We start from the raw sequence: 20,615 nt of genomic DNA, 5'->3' as shown, positions 1-20,615 counted from the left end.
TGTTTGTTTTATATTTTTAAAACTGTATAAAAGTTTAATTTAAAATTAAATTTTAAATTTAAAAATAATAAACTAATATACAGTTTTTTTTTATGTAGCGATTTAAAAAAAAATTCTTAAAAAATACAATTATATATATAAATGAGATGTTTCTAAATATACGCAAAAATCTTCGAAAATCGTAACCCCAGAAACAAAGCTCCGAAATTTTAGTTTATATTTAGAAACACTGTGTATACTATATAGGCAGATCTATGATAATTGACAAAAATTCTGTTACAATACCAGTGGCGGATTTAGGTTTTCGATGCCTTTGGCCTAGGTCGTCATCTTCATCAAATCCGGCACTGTATAAAACACACTATAGATTAGCCTATATATTATCACGACAATAATGAGTATATTTTGAGCATAGTACAAAAAAATTTTTACGTATAAAATAGAGTAGAAAAGAAACGTTTTCGAAATATTAGAAAAATAAATTTTGAATAAATAATTTCAGTCTAAAATAATAAATTAATTTACAAAAAAAACAAGTAAGCAAATTTTGTTTTTCAGTCCATATTACACAATTAAAAATTTTGAAATAAATAACTTACAAATTAATAATTTATATAAAATAAAAAATTAAAAAAAGAATGGTTCAAATTTAACACTTTTCTGTTAAATTTAGGCAACTTGCAGTATTTTAATGATATACATATTGTATGAACGCTTGTGTTAATGATTTTTTTTTATACAATTTTTTTGTGTTTTATATATTACACTCACCCCTAGAGACATAACAAATTTTGCTATAGCAATAGAATTTAAACAAAAATGTTTCTTCATGTCTCTAAAAACCATCAAGGATATCCGTCCCATCATGAGAAGAAAAACAAAAACATACCACAAAAATAAAAATCCCCAGGAAAAGAAAACTTTAATAAATACTCTTTATATAAAAAAAAGTACGCAAAAACTTGTTATGAAAATATTTTTAAAGCCATTTTCTTTTTGTTTATTTAAATTAAATTAATACTTTCAAGCATTCAAACACGCACGTTTTTCATGGCAATAATCGTGGATTAAATCGTCCCATATGTAATATTAATCCCGTTGGATTATGTCGAACAAAATATAAGAATGGTCGATCTAAACGTAATCGTGGTTGATCGGGTATTCTGGCTTGTCGTGGTCGTAAAGCTAACGGTAATTCCATTATACTAGGATCATGCACGGGATCATGGAAAGCTCTTTGATAATCACGTGGTTCATCTGCATATTCTAAGTATTTTGAATCACGGATACCATCTTCGTTAAATACATCTTGGAAATCTTCTGGTAAATCTTCATCTTCGGATTTAGATAATCGTATTGGAACGGCTGGGTAAACTTCAATATGATGTGTTCGTTCCGAAACATAGTTTTCACCGCAAGTCGTAAAGTTATTGATTTGAATCATGTCGGATAAATGTAATTCATTTTTGTTGCCATTCAAGCCACGTAAATCAGCCTTGCTTGGATTAAATAGTTCACGTAAGCCCATTCTTTGTAAGGCTTGTGTAGCATTGATCACAGAACGATGTGAGAATCGTGGTATTTGAATTTCTAGTCCTGGTCGAGGTGTTAATGAGCGTAAGAGTTTTGACCATGCATTCGTTTTAAATGATTGTTCAGTCAAATATTTTTCTAGTCGTGAAAGACCATCACCTGGAGCTGCATTTCCTTGTTGACCTGTAATGAAACCAATCGAAGTTTTAGTTAAAATATTATACCATCTCAGAGAGGAAGAAGATTGTCCATAAATTGGTGGTTTTTATTGCCTTTTTATTGAAACTAAGAATTTAAAAATTGATTCTACGAACCTGGTACAACGTAGATCATACTGACAACTTGATCGTTTCCTAATGCGATAGCGGTAGCATCTAATTCAGGTTCATATCCAGCCAAAAATCCAGTTCGATATACAACAGCTGGTACCGGAACTAAGCGCCTTTGACGAATTGTTGGGGAAACAATAAAATGTAATTCACCATCTCGACCTTCAGTTGATCCTAAAGAACAATCAGTCTGGAAAAAAATAAAAGAGAAACTAATGAATATTTCTTGAGTATAACGATAATATACGATAAGTTATATAAAATCTCTCAATCCCCTGCCCTTTTTTTAAATCTCTCATGGAAAGTTCCACATTTAACTAATTGGTAATACTATATTATGACTTACTTGGAAAATATTCGCACTCAAGGCAGCCAATGGTGATCGTAAAACAATTAAATTTCCTTTAATATAATCCATAATTTTATCACCAGTTTGTCGACGTACCAATAAATTAGTTCGATGTTTTACCAAATTACCAATAATTTTAAAATTGGCTTCTTCTACATGACCATCATAAAATTGTCGAGCACGTTCCTTATAAAAGTCTAATAATTTTCCTTTGTTACGATCGCTAAATAGTTCTCGAATTATAACACTTTTTGACACGCCAGAATATTTACTCAATTCAATGGATTCCGTTATGTTTCGGAATACTAAATGTGGGTTAAATGTTACCATATCATCCAATCGGAGAATGTCGTTCATTTCACCGGATGTAGGTCCACGTGCTCCCAAGAATACCATAGCTAACATGGATGTAACTGCGAATGGTGAAATAAATACACTTCGTACGCTGCTGATACCTTTTGAGGTAACTGTACTCCATATTTTGAATGCTAATTCGTTACAAAGTTGACTGAATTGATTGATATCGTCACTTAATGATACTGTAGTTGCTTCTAAGCCTAAATTTTCTGCAGGTGTTGGATTTAAATTGACATTTGAAGAATATGTGGAAGCTGATGGTGTTGCAGGACGGAATATATTTGGTCGTTGGAAGCCAAATATTCCAGTTTTTAATGGTTTAATATCTGGTTTTGGTTTTTTCGTTTTATTCTTTTCAGTTACTGGCGAAATAATTGGTACTAGTTTCCACGAATTTTTCGTACTCGTTTCAGGTAATTGAATTGTTGTTGATAATTGTTTCTCAGTGACAATTGATGGTTCATCCGCTTGCTCTGTACTCTCATTTAATAATACGGTTGTAGATTCAATAGAATTGATGGTAGTTTGTTCCACAGTGAAATTTTCGGGTACTAAAACTGTATTTGGAATTGGTTTGGAAAATGCGATTTCTTGCGATTCTGGTAAAATTTTAACTGTCGTTTCTTCATTTGCTTCAATGTTTTCGGTTTGTTTTTCAGTTATAGGAATTATTTCAGTGGTAAATTGTTTATCTTCGTCATTAGAAGGGATTGTAGTTGTACTCGCAAAAATCTTTTCCTCAGCTTCTAACATTTGTTTTTCTAATTCCAAGTCAACTTTAGCAGGTTTTGGTAATGGTTTTGGTGTAGTTTCTACAAATTGAATGGTTGTGAATTTTTCCGGGAATTCTGTTGTAATAATTTCTTTAATAATTGGGAAATTTTTTGTGGTGGTTTCTTCTAAACGTAATGCTATACTACTGGTATTTTTGATCGGTAATTTCGCTAAAATATTATCTGAATTTGTCGTTAATTCGTAATTTTCGGTTGTCGTTGATAAATTATCTTCTTCAGTTGTAACGGATTGAATGTTTGAACTTTCTGCAATTTCAAAATTTTCACTTTTCTGTGGTAGTTCGGTGGTCGTTAATTCTTCAGCAGATAACTGAGTAGTTGTTTCAGCAATACTTTCAGTGGTTGAAATTTCATTACTTTCCTCTGAAGATGAACTGTTAGAACTTTCATCACTTTCTTCAGAAGATGCAGTTGAAGTGTCTATTTTATCTTCCTCGGATGAGGTTGTATTTTCATTCCAAGATTGTTCATCTGATGATTCAGTTGTAGACTTTTGTTCGTCTAATGATTCAGTGCTCTCATCTTCTGTAGGTTCAGTTGTGGTAGGTCGTTCTTCAAAATATGCAGTAGTTTTTGATTCTTCGGGAATAATTTCATTGGATTCGGTTGTTGTAATACTAGCGTCATCTTTCAAATCAATTTCTGCATATTTTGTCTTAACATTTTCACTTTCTACTTTAGGAATTTCCGTGGTAGTGGCTAAATCATCTTGTTCCGTATTCATTTCTTCAGTTGTTACCGAATTTTCATCTGAATCACCACCTAATTTAAATGAAGTGGATGATGTTTCACTAATTATTGACATTTCTAATTTAGTTGTTGATTCAGGAAGATTTTCTTCCGTTGTTTCATCAGATATATCTAAAATTATTTCCCCACTTTCTTTCGATAAAATAATTTCATTATCTTGAATTGTAGTTGCCTCATTTAAAATATTTGCCGTTTGTTGTTCTTGTTCTTCAAATACGATTTCAATATCATCAGATTGATTAGTTTCTGTTGTGGTTGCAATGTCTTCGGATTCAGTACTTGAGATTTCCGTTGAAGTCAGAGCAATTTGATCGGTTAACGATGAAGCAATGGTTGCAGATTGGGCTTGGAATTGGTCCATTGTAATATTTTTCTCCAAGTTCGTTGTATTTATAACATTAAGCATACTTTCGGCAACGCTGTGTATTTCATTCGAATCCGTTGTAAAATCGTTTGGTACATTATCTGTTACTTGTGCAATAATTTGATCAACGCTTTCGATTAATGTTGATTTAAGATTAGTTTTATCTGCTAAAATGTTAATCAAATTAATTGGCGTTGTATTTGGCTCTTCAGTCGTTGTTAATTCTTCTTTAATAGTTGTATATTCTTTGGCTATAACTTCTGTGGATGTTTCGATTTCTAATTGTTGAATAGTTGATTTTAAAGGAATTTCTTCAGTTGTACTAGCCTCTTCTGAAGTTGTGGTTTTATCATTCGATGACGAAATTTGAACGAATTTAGTATTTTGTATTTCTAATTCATCAGATGTTGTTAAATTTGGTAAGATTTCATTTGTGCTTGGTAGTTTAGTAGGAGATGCTGTACTGAAACTTGTTGTTGTTGTAATAATTTCTGGAGTTGTTGAGATACGTTCCGAAGTGGTTGATACGCTAGATAAATCGGGAATCCATGTGACTAGTTTTGATGGTAAAGTGGTTATTTCTGATTTTAATTCTATGTCAGATTTTTCCGTTAATAATGAATCTAATTTATCATCGAGTACAATTGACGTTTTTGGTATTTCCTCAGTTATTGTTTGCGTTGAAGAAGTTTCTTCCATTGTGGTTAGTTTAGTATTTTCTGGTAATTCTGTACTTAATTTTTCAGCTGCCAATAACAAGTTATTTGGATTGATTGTGGTTATTTCTTCTATTTTTTCAGTTGATACTTTTAGTGTTGTACTTCCTTCGAAAATTTCAGGTTTGGTGGTTGAAATTTGCTCCCCAGATTTATTGTCATTTTCTTTCAATAATTCAGATACCGTTGTAGACTCAGATAAAATTGTAGAAATTGTACTTAATGGAACGTTTTCTTTAAAAAGTTCAGGTGGATTTGTTGACGAAGGTTGAAGCTTAATTTCAGGTGTAGAAATTCTATTAAGTGGATTCTCGGTTTTTATATCTTCAGGACTAGATATTTTATTTAGTGGATTTTCTGTTTTCAATTCTTCAGATGTTTGTGGTACAGATTCAGTCGTGGGACTATTTTGGGTTTCAGTTGTGGAGGGTAATTTTGGTTTAGTTGAAACGAATGATCCTTGATCCATCATTTCAATATCTGGAATAATTGCAATATCTTGTGCATCATCACCAGTTCCAAACATTGACCACGACGCTGATAATTCTGATAAATCTGGTAAATGAACTTTTTCACTTGTATTTATCTGATTGTTTTTATGTGCTGCGATTTCCTCTTTCAATACACTTTGAACATTTGCAACAACATCATGAACACGAGTTTCAGCATTTTTTATTTGATACTCCTCTGGTCGATATGAATTTAAATTTGTCACATCATCTTCAGAACCACCAGCTGCAATAATTTTTTGAATTTCTTTGAGTGTCATTTCACGTTTTACCAAATCACCATCATCATTGAAGGTATAAAATTCGTAACGATCTGGATTTATTAATGTAACTGGGCTTGCTAATTGTGACGATGTTGTGGGTCGAGCGACAGGACGTCCAGCTGCATCAGCAAAATATTTATGCGAACCATTATTCGTTTCCATAATCACGGACACAGAGGTTACAACACTGAAATAAAATAGAAACAATTAATTAGTTGTTGAAAAAAAATATGTTAAAAAAATAATTGGGCTCAGCCGGGATTTGAACCCGGGACCTCTCGCACCCTAAGCGAAAATCATACCCCTAGACCACTGAACCACTGATTAATACCAGTGAATAGTTTGGAAAATTCCAATAGCAGAAAAACTTTAAGTTTAAAGATATTATCTTGTTCCGTTTAAGTTTTTTTTTCTATTTTTAAATAAATTTAGTACAAATTGACTAGATTTATGAGAAAAATAATTAATGCCATTTCTTCCCCCTAAAACGAGCCGGATTTGTATTTTTGTTATTTATGATTTTCTCCATTTATGAAATTCCCCAATACCCGACAACAAGATAGTTAAAAAATTTTCGATGGAAAATCATTTCCTTGTTTATTTAAATTTTTATTATAAGGATACATTAAACAAGTTTTTATACTAATTTGAATATCTAAAACACATTCTTTAAGAATTCAATCAAAATAAATAATCAAATTTTAATAAAATATGAATCAAATTATGTATCATCATAAAATACGACCTCGATTCGGTTAAATTCGATTATTAAATATATAATAAATTATTATATAAAACTGTTTTCGAAATTATTTTAATTTAACAATAGTTATTATAATATAAAATAAATTATAAATTTATTATACAAACAGTTCATTAAAATTAAACTAGGCAATTTGCATAAATGTTCTGTTATATGAACTGCTAATATTATTATTATTTATTAACGATGTGTTATTCTAACCTAGACATAAAAATTACAATTAATAATTATACGTTTGTTAATAAATAAAGATCGGATTTATTATCTATTTTTCCAAATACGGAATATTATAGAAGTACTGTTTTTAATTCGAAAATTCGGTGAGAAGTTCTTTTACGTTTTTAGAGCCCTTGTAAAAACATCATTTTTAGCAAAGAACCTGGTATCTACTTATGTGAAAATTTGTTCTGTCTTTTTAGAATCTACAATTTGTTAAAAGGAGGATTAAAATTGAGAAAACTAATTTTTCCTCAATTTTCCACAAAAACCACTCAATTTGTTTTTTAAGCCTACATTTTGATAAATTTACATCCTCAATTTTCATTCCCTGGAATAAAATCTCGTTTAATTTTCCGTCACTAAAATATGTCTCAAATTTCCTAGCTTTTTATGGACTAATTTTGTTCAGAATTGCTCTACGATCATCCTCATAAATTTTTTTTATGTGTCACTTAGGGGATTGGAAATTGCGAGGAAAAGTTTGGTTCTGGGATAATCTACAAAACCACACTGGTCTTAGGCTTTTGATAGTTTAGGTTGTACCTGTAAAAGTATGCAAATATGGCGGGGGGGGGGCCGACCCCTCAGTATCTTGGTGATTAGAAATTATATGGAAAAGTGTAGTTTTTGGTAGCTTACGACATTCAGTTGCTACTACTAGCTTATGGGCTAAAATGAAGAACTGAATTGTAGTAAGTAATAAAATTTCCCAGTCTCAATGCGTCAGGTCCTATTCAAAATGGATTATTTTTACATCGAAATCCAATCTTGAATGATATAAGATTGTTCATAAACCATATGACATTATATAGCTAATAATTTATTTGTAATATTTCCTTTTCAAATAGATTATTAATTCCAATAAATATTAGAAAAGGCAATAAGTTCTTATTTGATGGGAAATATTACTCTTACTCTTTGTGGAAATTAGTTCAAAAAATTGATCATTACTTCATTATCTTAGCACTCATTTTTTTAAAATATTGTTTTCAAAATTTTTGTATTTTTTTGAAAAGTTAAACTGTAATAAATAATAACAAATCTTTTTATGTAAAATAGTCCAAAAAACTTCATAGAGCGTTCTAAACGTACATTTTTGAGCTACTTAAAGTTATAGACTCTGGATGGCTCGGTTAAGTTTGTCGACTTTAGAAGAGTTGGTTGGGTTCTGAAGTTTTAAGCCGTGGCGTTCACAAATGGGACACTATTATAGAAATTTTGTACGGCCTACTTTTTCGGGTCTATTTTTTCCTAAATCCGAAGCAAACCATTGAACGCCAAAATGTTTAAAAAAATCTAATGGGGTAATTTTTCCCCACGAATGCAAACTTATCGTCACCCCTATATAAAATGTTTTACAGTCTAAAAGAATGAACAACTTCATAAATTGAATATATTTAATTACTTAAAAATTGCAAAAACTTGTTATTAAACATTAATCTAAAGCATATTATTTCATACTTCCTGAAAACCATTGAGGATATTCGCTTCCATAAATTATATTAAGTACTGTTTGTTGTCTGAACGTAATGAGATACTGCTTGATAAAATTGGCATACATAAAATTATTTCCTAAATCGAATTTGCCTTTTTAAGATATGATAATAATTGATTTGTGCAAATGAACAGAAGTTGAGAACAGCATTATTAAGATAGATTGCTGTTTACGCAGTTCAAGGAAAATAAAAGCGGTATTTCTTGAGAGTCAGACAAGTAGAGGATAGTAAAACAATTCATACAAAAGTCTATTAAAAATTAAAGCTTCAGATTGAAATAATCTGTGCTTAATCTTCCCAATTTCATTAAAATCTAAACAATACCCAATAGTTTTGGTAAATTTCATGTATTAATATTATTGAAAGCATCCGTATAAACAGTTATTTCTACAAAAAATTTTCGTTTATAAAAAGGGCAAAATAAAATTTAATCAAAAAAGAAAATATTTCTTAATCTTAGGACGACATATTATAAACATAAACTTGATTTGAAGGGAGGGAGGATTGAAAATGGTTAAAAAATATTTTAGGAGTATCAAGTCTGAAAAGGAGAAAAGGGGTAGTTCCGTTTTAGAAGTTCAATGATATTTTTAACCTTTAGGTAAATGTCCTACCTACAGACTAAATAAAAATGATTGGCTTCGATAGAGGCACCTTCTCGAAAGGTTAGCCATTCCCTGGTTGAAATATTTCAAACGAAAGAAAAATTATTCATTTGTTCTTCTTTTGTATTAGTAAGACTTTTTAATTCTTTTGTCTGAAATATTTCCGCAAGGGTCATCTGGAGTACTTAGTAATTTCAACAAAAATTATGGGCAGCAAAAGGTATAGATGATTCACGCAAATAAATGTTTCTTCCACATGAAAATATTTCAACAATAACAAATATACCATCGTTCATGATACTTGGAGTCCAAATATAAGTTAGTTATAAAAAGATACCTCTTAAATTTAGTTTATGAAGCCGAGCTTTGCATTTATTGACCCGAAAATAAGTAAGATTAAAACTTACTTAATATTTCACGATCTGTTCTCATGATTCGCATGATACTCTCATTTGATGAGTCAATCAATCAGACAAAATGACTTGAAATATATACCTACAAATTTTTTTGTAAAGGTTATAAACATCAAAGGAAATCCTACAATATAATTTTTGATTCATAACAATAGGGTAAGATGTAGGACCAAGAGTACAATGTACCTTGATTTATTATCTAATTTCTCGGCAGGAATTGTATAAAAAGAAAGTTTAGTTATTTGAAGGCAAGCACGAAGAGAATAATTATCCTTGTGAAATTGATTTCAGGATAGTAGAAATAACATTTTTAGTATTTCAAAGAACAAAATGGTACTTTTACTATTCATCTATTTAAAAGTTGGCTTTTTTGGTTTTGGTTTTGTTTTTGTGATCATAAACATTCCATAGTAAATCACTACTTATTGGTACGTATCTTGTTATGCCATATTTGAGTTTTAAACGTAATAACTTTAAATGCTTTGAATGCTTATATAAAGACTCATCGTCATTTACCTCGGATCAAGTATCGTTCTGTACCACGGATATATATTAATAGATGCCTTAGAAGTTTTAAAATCTTTTTTTATATGTTACCAAGTTTCATTCACCACGAATCTATAAAAGTATCAGTTAAAGCTATTTCAAAGCCTTCAGGGGAGGGGTTGTCTATGAGAGAAACTTGTACGATTTGTAATGCGATGGTGTAGCTTAGAGTGAAGTCTGAAGTCTAGCTTAGAGTAAAATCAATGAAAGGGATTCTTTTTAAAACAGGGTGTGGCCTGTGACACATTGTGATATTGTAACATGAAACACACTTCATGTACCATGGCTTACAGGTTCTTATCGATTGTTATTTCGTATTTAAAATCTCGAAAAAAATACACGGTTTCGAAGAATAATAGTGCATTATTTCCATAAAATTAATGGGTAGTTTTAAAAAACACATGAATTTAAATTTTTTCCCCTGGTGCCAACTACTTTCCCAACCATATAATTAAACATGTGAATCATTGAATCAATAACGTTAATTTTAAAATCCTCATCATTGATTTTATTTATATATATATATATATATTTTTTTTTGGTTTGTTTAAATAACGGTGTATTTGGTGTATATTTTTAAATATTATTATGGTTCATTGATTACATAAAAAATTGTTTTTTATTTTATTGTATTTTTTACTTACTTTTAAAAAATATTTCAATCTTTGACTTTAAATAATATTTTTATACATAAATCAATAAAAATTGATTATCTATACATGCAAATAAAGATGGTAAAAAATTTCGGTATTTTTTTTTATATTTATATTATGACAAATCATGAAAAACTGCAAGCTTTTAAAAAAACATTTAAAGATACCAGATTTGCCACCCAGTACAGCAACCGATTAACTTTTTTTATTTAATGATGTATCATGTAAAAAACAGTTTTTTTTTTCAAAAATCTATGCATGTTTTGTCTAAGTAGGTATTTTGAAGTTTATCTATCTAAGTAGAAGTATCTATTAACTAGAAATAGTTTAAAAAGTTTAAAAATTGCTGTACAATTCTCGCCTCTTTTGAAGTCCAACCACAAGTCTGTCTTTAATTACTAGATATACTGTTTCTCTGAATATTTCTCGTTCAGATATTGAAGAAGGAATATTTTCGGCAAATTCATCTGCTGTGAGCTTTCTCCTTCGTGTTCTGATTGAAAAGGCTTTTTCAAGGGTTGGAGTTAATTTTTAATAAAATTTCTCCTTTCTGCAGAAACTCTTAGAATTAGACTATCATACATTTGAATAACTGTACAAATTGTACAAATGTCAATATCAAAGGACTGCAATATTTTTCATAATTAAGGTGTTTATTTTCCTACAGTATTGTTAAAAAAGTTTTGGTTTATTACACGGTACATACATATAAACCAAATACATGCTTTGTAGTCAAATAATGTTTTTTTTAGCTTTGCAATATCACGAAACTACAAAAATATATAAAATATTGTGTGCAAGTGATGCTTATCAATTTGATAATATACATATCGCTCTTCAATCATCAATACTCGATGAACTCATAATTAAATTAAAATTTTGTTATTATATCATTGGCAACCTTATATTTTTTTTGGTATTATTGGTAGTTTAATATTTTAGATAGTTTTTTATCACACTCTCTAGATTTTTTGATATAGAAATATCCAATTGAAAAGAATAACCTATATGATTCATCATTTTTTCAGCCAAATAATAATAAAAAACCCGATGACCTAGGAATTTTTTGTGATTTATGGAAACTTTGTTAATCAAAAAATGTATTTATTAAGTTTTATTGAAATCCCTAGTATTATTCAATCCTTACATTCCACACATGCACCTCTTTGTAACCGCGCGTCTGTAGGAACATGCCTACTTTGCCTTATGGATAATCCTTCTCTGTCATTAAAAAATGTTGTTTACTTTAAAGAAGGATTACAAAAGAGATTGCACTGTAAAACAACTTGATTACAAAAATTCCTAGACAACTATACTTAGTTAATAATATAACAAAAATGATTAATGTAATTTATCTGTAGATGGCAACATAGTATCAAGATACAATAATAATAATTTTTAATGATAATTATATTTCAAAATGTAGAAAATTTTTCAAAATAACAACAAAACAAAAAATATTAAAATAACAACAGCATATTTTTTACAAATAAATAATATACGTACTACATTCATACGAGATTGCAGGCGGACAGGATAGACGGACAGACATGTAAGAAGGGTCTTATTGTAATCATAAATAATTTACCTTTCATTATTGTATATAAAAACTAAAAAAAAAAATACAAAAATTTGCATAATTATTAACAAGAGAATATATATAAACAAGAGGTATGAATATAATATATAAGAGATTTTATAATAATTAATTTTAGTTACTATTATTACAGGTTTCTGTAGACGATAGGTGTAAATCTTAGATTAATGCATATATGTGTGATGTTATTTTGTTATTTTTAATGTTTTTCACCTCTATATATTAAAAAAGATGATCTTTTGTTATCAACAAGTGAAATTTACAAAATTTAAAAATACCCCCACAAATTTTTCGGCTATTAAATTGCCTTTTTACTTTCAGCCTTTTAAAAAACATGCCGATTTGGAAGATCATTACCAATTTTTGTTTTTACGGGTACGGAACTCTAAATTCGCACTTGAAACATAGCTAAGAACGCTCTCCATTAAATTATCTTCCAAACAAAACCAAAAAAATAAAAATAGGTTCATCCGTTTAGGCGCGACGATACCACAGACAGGCAGACATACAGCCAGAAGAAAAAAATAACGTTTAACAAAAAGAAAACCGACTTCAAAAGAAAAACTTTTCCAAAACAAATTAATATGCACTAAAAAGTAAAAAAATAACAATAATATAATGTAGTTAATCGACTCCAAAAATAACAATAATTTTAACTACATTATATTATCGTTGATTTTTTTACTTTTTAGTGCATATTAATTTGTTTTGGAGAAGTTTTTCTTTTGAAGTCGGTTTTCTTTTTGTTAAACTTTTTTTTTTATATTGCGATTTTTAGTGAATCTGAAGTACACTAACGAATTTTTCACTAAAAAAAGAATAATCGAAATCGGTTGGCGTGATATTGAGTTATTCGCCCTCTTGTCGTGCACACTTAATGCAAATTTAATACTTTTATGGTTTTCTCATGGATGCCGTTGTCAAAACTGGACCAAAAAGAAATGAGACAACATGGAAAGCACCAGCTTTCAAATAGATAAAGAATCATCAAAGTCGGTTCACCCTGTCAAAAGTTCTGAGACAACACACATAAAAAAAATACAGTCGAATTGATAACCTCTTGTTTGAAGTCGATTAAAAATTGAAGGGCTACTGATCCATAAAATCTCAGTGAGAAACGGAATTAATATAGAATTGAGATTTAGTCCGTATATAGAGGTCTGTATATCGGGGTTTTTGTTGTAACTTGGACGAATGGAATTTATCGTAGAATAAATTAATATCGTAATAAGATTATTGCGTACATATATTTCATAATTAAATTTTTCTTTGCACATCTTTGCATGGTTGTTTTCCAGGGTAATTTATTTTGCATATTTTAATAATTTTTTTTTTTTTTTTTTGTAAATTTCTTAATAGTATAATAATAAAAAACGAATTAGAAACTCGATTGTTTTATTTATTTACAAGTTTTTCAATCGGTAAAGATGATCATATTTTAAAAAATTTTTGTTGTTGCATGTGTACACAAAATTGCAAAATTTTGTTGTAAAAATACTGGTTTTGATTTAAAAAAAAAAATTGAATTTACTTTTGTTTTACGTTAATTCAATGTATTGGGCAATCAAAAGGATTTTATATGAAATAACGCCTACACAAATTCTCGTAGGGACAAACTAAAAATTCATCGATTTTTCGTTTTTGCTATATTAACAGGTAGATAAATGAGCAGCTAGTGCAAAAATAATTTTGACTATGATGTTCAACACCTTGGCTTCCTCGGTTAAGATAAAAGACATTAGCATGCAAACAACGAGCGATGACGAAAAAAATTCAGGTAATAAAACAATTAAACAATCATTTTATAAGAATTTTCATTAATAATGATTGAAAGAAGCGTTATTTTTTGTGAGTTTTCGGGTGAAAGAGCTCACTCAAAGGTGACATTCAAAAGTAAGCTTTTATTAGTGATATCTATTAATTTTTATCCACGAAAAAAGAAACAGTTATAAGTGACAGGATATAAATGAACATTTTAACGCATTACGACCATTTTAGGAATAAATTGAAAATATATTTTACAGATAATTTTATAAAGTGTTTTGTTTTACTCATTGAATATTAATACACAATTTTGGACATATTTGGGATTATAGGGGTTTGATTTTGTTTACAGGCATTGAAAACATTTAATTTAAGGTATTTCAATAGCGAAAAAAGTGAAAATGAATGTCAATTTATGTTTTAAATTTGCAAATTTAATCCACTAATCTTGAAGTGTGAGCACACAGGTGTTCTTTTAAATAATATTATGAATCATCCATAAAATAATTTTAAATATACATTGTATAATATAAAACAAAAATAAATTCAATTTTAAAATTGGTTCACCGATTTAATAATAAATGAAGCAGGTATATTAAATAACAGATTTTTTTTATTTAAAATAAAATTTCAAATACAAGAAAAAGTACCGTTTAAATAAAATCTCCACCAGATTGTAGGTAAACACATTTTTATTTATAAACATTATAACACATCGATCGCTTCGATAACATATTTTTTTTTTATATTTTTATGCAAAATACACTATTAATCAAAAATTTTTATTTACATGAACCTATGTAACTTGTATAAGTGATGATTATCGTAATAATGTGTTTGTAAATTTATTTATAAATATTTCAGGAGGTAAATAATCGTAAAATATTGTTTTAAAAAATTAAATTAAAAATACTTTTCTAGGGACAAGTATCAAATATAATGCAGGCGATCGAATAATCAGGTCAAACTTAACATAAAAATGCATTGTCATCCGACTGACATATGCATGCAAAAATGTGGGTCAAATTTAATTTAAAAGATTTGATTACAAACAAAGGGTTGGTGAAAATAAATAAAAGCTTGTAAAATACAGTTATTTCTCAACAATACAAAGAAAATTAGCTTAGTTTAGCACTCATTTTAAAAATAGTTGAATATAAGCAAGAAAATCTCATTGATATGCGAAGTTTCTTGTTGCAAACTTTAAATATTCTATAAAGTTAAGAAAATAAGTGATAATCTTGGTCTAGAATTCTAGATATAACGGTAAACTTAGGCATAAACATAGGTAGCATCCATACACTACGTGACTCAATTCGAGCCTCTTTGTAACCCCATCTTCCTTCCATGTAGCCTTTCGTAGCCTTTACTATGAGTTGAATATGGCAATCATAAAATAAAAAAGTACCCAATGTATACAATTAATACTGTAACTTAAAGTGCAAATAAGGTTCATTACGCCGTATATTTGTTCCTTTACGGCACTAAAAAGAGACTTAGAGACAAAAAACGTGACCGATTTTGATTTTGTTTTAATCTTGCGAGTGTGACGAAGAATCATTACAATCGGCCCATGCGTTAAGTTTCTAGAGGGCCACAAAGCACCAAGCTGGTATTATTTTCATTTTTATTTGACGAGTTTCTTGATTACTTAAATTTATATCCTTACAAATTGGTGTCTAGTATTCATCATTCATTATAGATTGCATCTTATTTAAATATACATAATTTGTACGGTTCTTACGATGATACAGTTCGACCTTCAGTCATTATATACCTGCATAAGTCAGTTATTTTTAACATTCTTAAAATCTTCTTTAAAAAAAAAAACGGTATTATTTTTGTTTGTGGTTAAAGGTTATGGTCAATTTCATTAGGTTAAGTTTAAAGATAGTTTGCAACAAATTTTTGTTTTTAAGTGTATTCAACTTTGTTACATAAATCTATATATGTATAAAAAATTGTAACATTATATAATAGAAGCAAAACTGGAAGCAATTATTAACTATCTCAGTAGCAACTTCTTTCTTTCTGTTTAAAAACATATTTATCTTTTAAATAGAAAAATAACAAAAAATATATCTATTTGAATAATATATTATAGCTATTATTTAATATGTACATGGCGTGTTTATAATTATTGGGGCTATTATATTGTGTACTAGCTGTGAACTACCCGCTTTGCTGGGCAACATCCCCACTTGCACCCCTCCCTCCACATTTCCTTGCGTGGGATAACAGTTTTGTAATGTACACGTCATGCTCTTTTATTTGATACCCCACTTAGGTATATTTGTAAATATTCGATAATTCCTTCCCACTTTCTCGCTACACCTTTCTACCCTCCGAAGGTTAAAAGTAGATAAAAACAATAGATCTTTGAAGCTGGTTGTATATCGTGTCAATATTTGAGCTTAATCGATGCACAACTTTTTTAGTTTTTGAAGCATATCCCTTTCAACCCCTATTTCAACCCCTTACTCTACTATAATATGGATGTATAATACATAAAAACTTTTCTCTTGAATCACTCTATCTATTAAAAAAACCCGCATCAAAATCCGTTGCGTAGTTTCAAAGATTTAAGCGTACAAAGGGACATAGGGACATAGGGACAGAAAAAGCGACTTTGTTTTATACTATGTAGTGATTAAAGTTTTGACTGATTTCAAAATATCACACAAACCTATACGTCGGAGTCGAATATAATAAACCTCTAACACAGTACTCAAATAAACTTTATAGAGATTTTTTTATTAGGACTATTTCCATTTTGAAAAACAGTTTCTATAAGAATTCGATGAAATTCGCTTAAAAAACGATTGGACTTTGAGAGATATTAAAATAAATGCAAAAAATAACTTTTCAACCATTTTCACTCGATTCTAAAAAAGCAAAAATAAGAAAAAAAAACTTCCTACAGTGTTACACTTAATTATATTAATCACATCATACATGAAGGTAGGCCTACTGATTTATTACACATACTGTATATAATTACCACGGAATATTTTTGTAAACACTATTAAAATGATATGTTAAATATGTTAGCCATCCATGTTTAAAAGGATTTTTACTGTTATATAATATTTATTTCTATAAAGGTTTGTAATACTGATCAAGCATTGAAGTCTTTTGGGTTTGTGTGTTTATCTAACGTTGTAGTCTTTTTTTACTATATCCACTACTATACAAAATATTGTATATTATACCATGTATATATGGTATAATATAAACTTAATATACATAGTATATTAAGTTTAGTTTAAGTCTGTGGACACGATAACTCGAAAACAAAAAAAGATATCGAGCTGAAATTTTTACAGCGTACTCAGGACGTAAAAAGTGAGGTCAAGTTCGTAAATGAGCATCATAGGTCAATTGGGTCTTCGGTCCGTAGGACCCATCTTGTAAACCGTTAGAGATAGAACAAAAGTTTAAATGTAAAAAATGTTCCTTATCAAAAATTAAACAACTTTTGTTTGAAACATTTTTTCGTAAACATCACTGTTTACCCGTGAGGGCGCGAGTTAGGCGGAAATTTTATAATATGTACTAAACTTGATTATCAGTTATGTATGTGTCACATGTTTGTATGTGTAATGTGATAAAGAAATCAACACTGACTATGCATGGTATTTCAACAATTAACTCAGTCAATTGTTTTTTTTCACTTGTTCAAAATATTTTCAGAAATCAAACAATTTAAATCTGCGTGAATATACAAACTTATTCTATATACATTTGGAGCTTAAGTTTAGATTGCACTTAAGATTTCACTAGTCGTTAGAGGCGTAGGTGTATATGATTTGCTAAAAAAATTTTATAGGCCCGGATTATTGTTCTAATTACGAGTTGGTTGGACTCTGAAGTTTTTAGCCCCTGCGTTAAAAAATGGGACACTATTACAGAAAGATTTTGGTCTATTTTTTCCGATCTATTCTTTCCTAAATCCGACTACGTCATTAGAGTTATAAACAATTCTGTTACATTATTTAATAGCATAATCAAATAAGAAAAAACGGTAAAATGTGTATATGATTAAGCCGCAGGAGACAACTAGTTTGTTATCATGTCTTATATCAGATAAATACAACATAGAACAAGGCCAATTAAATATTTAGAAAGGTTAATAGCCATTTCATTACAACTTCTTGTTTTCTTGTATAAGCATGTGGGTGTTTTTAAACTTTTAGAGCAAGGTCGTTCTAGTTATTGAGTATTTTCCAACGTTTATTTGCAATTGTTGTAATGTTAAGGATGTATGAGCATGGTAGTGGGGGCACAAATTTAAAAATAGATATTTTCAATTTTGATGATAAATTTATATTATTACTTGACGATATAAGACGAAAAGTAAGAACACAATTTTTCGATATCTGGCTTAATTTTCAAAATATCGAAAATTGAAAATTTTGTTTAATTATTTAGCTTTCGATATTTCGAAAACCAAGAAACATATCGAAAAATTTTATTCTTATTTTTCGTCTACATTCATGAAGTTATAACAAAATTCATCATCAAAGTTGAAAATAAGATAAAAATAATTTCAACCCTTAATCTACCCTGCTCTTACATCCCTTATATGGACGGTGACACTTAGTTTTTTTCTTTTCTAATTCATTGCTAATATGTTTACTTTCTATTAAAAAGTTTTTTTTAAATTTGTTTTCATTCATTCCAAATGAAAATTATCAAAAACTTCCAAAATATGTCGTTTTTTGAGATTCCTCCATAAGAGCCAATGTATTTTATATCGATTTTTAATGAGTTTTTTCTTAAAAATTTGCACGGTTACCTAAGCTGAAATTTTAACCACATATTCTTTGAGTAAAAGACTACCTACAAACAAATTTTGAGCCTTTAAATCAAACATTGTTGTCATGCTCATACATCCTTAATACTATCTTAATCAATTATAAATTGTAATATTCATTTGCCTAATAATTCACAGGATCAATTTTAAGGAACAATTGAGGAAATGTTTAATAGGCAAACAGACGTACTTTTTGTCTATTTCCACCCGAAAATTCGGCGATGCGATTCTTATACATTTTATGGTTCTCTGATTCCAAGAATTGCTTTTAAGCCACTTTTAACGAAAAGAACTAAGGAATAAGACTCGAGAAAAATTTGGCTAATTCGATTTTCTTTTAATGACTAATTCTCGATACAAATAAATCCTAATTTGAATCTCTTTAAGGGAATACAAATCGAGAGAACATGGTATTTTTCATGAATTCCTGGTTTGAATCTTGTTTTTATACTCCTGAGATTATTTTTAAGTGAGATTTTTTTCCCTAACCCAGTTCTATAATTTTTTTTCCGTCTTAATCCTACCCTATTTTAAAAGAGAGTGTTTATAAAGCCTAGAAACTCACCTGGATCCTAAAACTTTTCGTGTATTCTCATTATCCACATCCGTTACACTACTAGCAGCATCTTTAGGTGTTATTGTCGATGCTATTTGTTGATCCGTTGATGATTTAGATTCATTAATATTCGCATGTAGAGGTATCGCTGTAGTTCTAGACGCCATAAATATTACACAGGATAATGCAATAAACATTATCCTTATAAACCAATATTCAATCATATTGATGATGTGATAATAAATATATGTTTAAAATTGTTTAATAATGTTCATCCAAAATATCTTTTTTTATATCTGAAACAAAAAAAGAATTTGTTGTTAAAATAGTTATTATTAAATGCCTAAGACAGAGAGTTTTTCTTTAATTATTCAGCTTTCGTTATTACAAAAACCAAGGCAGATATCGCAAACTTTTTTTCCTATTTTTCTTCTAAATTCATGAACTTACAATAAAATTAATCATCAAAGTAATAAGATAAAAATAATTTAAACCCTAAATTTACTCTGCTCGTACATCCCTTATATGGATGGAGACACTTGATTTTTTTTCTTTTCTATGGCATTGCTAATATGTTTACTTTCTATTAAAAAGTTTTTATACCATGTATATATGTAATATGCAAGGTATACTAAGTTTAGTCCCAAGTTTGTAACGCTTAAAAATATTGATGCCACGCACGCAATTTTGCTATAAGTGTTTATAGAATCACCTAATTAGTCCATTTCCGGTTGTCCGTCCGTCCGTCTGTGGACACGATAACTCAAAAACGAAAAAAGATATCGAGCTGAAATTTTTACAGTGTACTCAGGACGTAAAAAGTGAGATCGAGTTCGTAAATGAGCATCATAGTTCCATTGGGTCTTGGGTCCGTAGGATCCATCTTGTAAACCGTTAGAGATAGAACAAAAGTTTAAATGTAAAAAATGTTTCTTATCAAAAAATAAACAACTTTTGCTTGAAACATTTTTTCGTAAACATCACTGTTTACCCGTGAGGGCGCCAATTAGGCGGAAATTTTATAGTATGTACCATACTTGAATATCAGTTATGTATGTGTCACATGTATGTATGTATTATGCAGTCAATTGTTTGTTTTCACTTGTTTTTAAATTTGTTTTCATTGGTTCCAAGTGAAAATTCTCAAAAACTGTCGTTTTTTGAGATTTTATGCACAAGAGCAATGTATTTAATATCGATGAAGAAACAAACAAATACCGAGT

General features: G+C 29.2%; 1 protein-coding gene and 1 non-coding gene across 2 annotated transcripts; both read right to left on the bottom strand.

Moving 5' to 3' along the window:
* Nucleotides 1-679: 679 nt before the first annotated feature.
* On the bottom strand, nucleotides 680-19,632 carry LOC123300402 (probable GPI-anchored adhesin-like protein PGA55). The gene is made up of 4 exons (XM_044882972.1): nucleotides 19,402-19,632; nucleotides 2,209-6,151; nucleotides 1,848-2,052; nucleotides 680-1,716 (listed from the first exon to the last, which is right to left on the bottom strand). The coding sequence occupies exons 1-4, from the start codon at nucleotides 19,614-19,616 to the stop codon at nucleotides 1,049-1,051; spliced, it is 5,031 nt and encodes a 1,676-aa protein (XP_044738907.1). The 5' UTR covers nucleotides 19,617-19,632; the 3' UTR covers nucleotides 680-1,048.
* Nucleotides 6,212-6,283, bottom strand: Trnap-agg. Its single transcript has one exon. It is a non-coding gene; the product is annotated as a tRNA-Pro (tRNA).
* Nucleotides 19,633-20,615: the final 983 nt, after the last annotated feature.

This window comes from Chrysoperla carnea, chromosome 5, assembly GCF_905475395.1.
Source record: "Chrysoperla carnea chromosome 5, inChrCarn1.1, whole genome shotgun sequence".
Taxonomy (NCBI): Eukaryota; Metazoa; Arthropoda; class Insecta; order Neuroptera; family Chrysopidae; genus Chrysoperla; species Chrysoperla carnea.
This window is presented reverse-complemented; position numbering and strand designations above follow the sequence as displayed.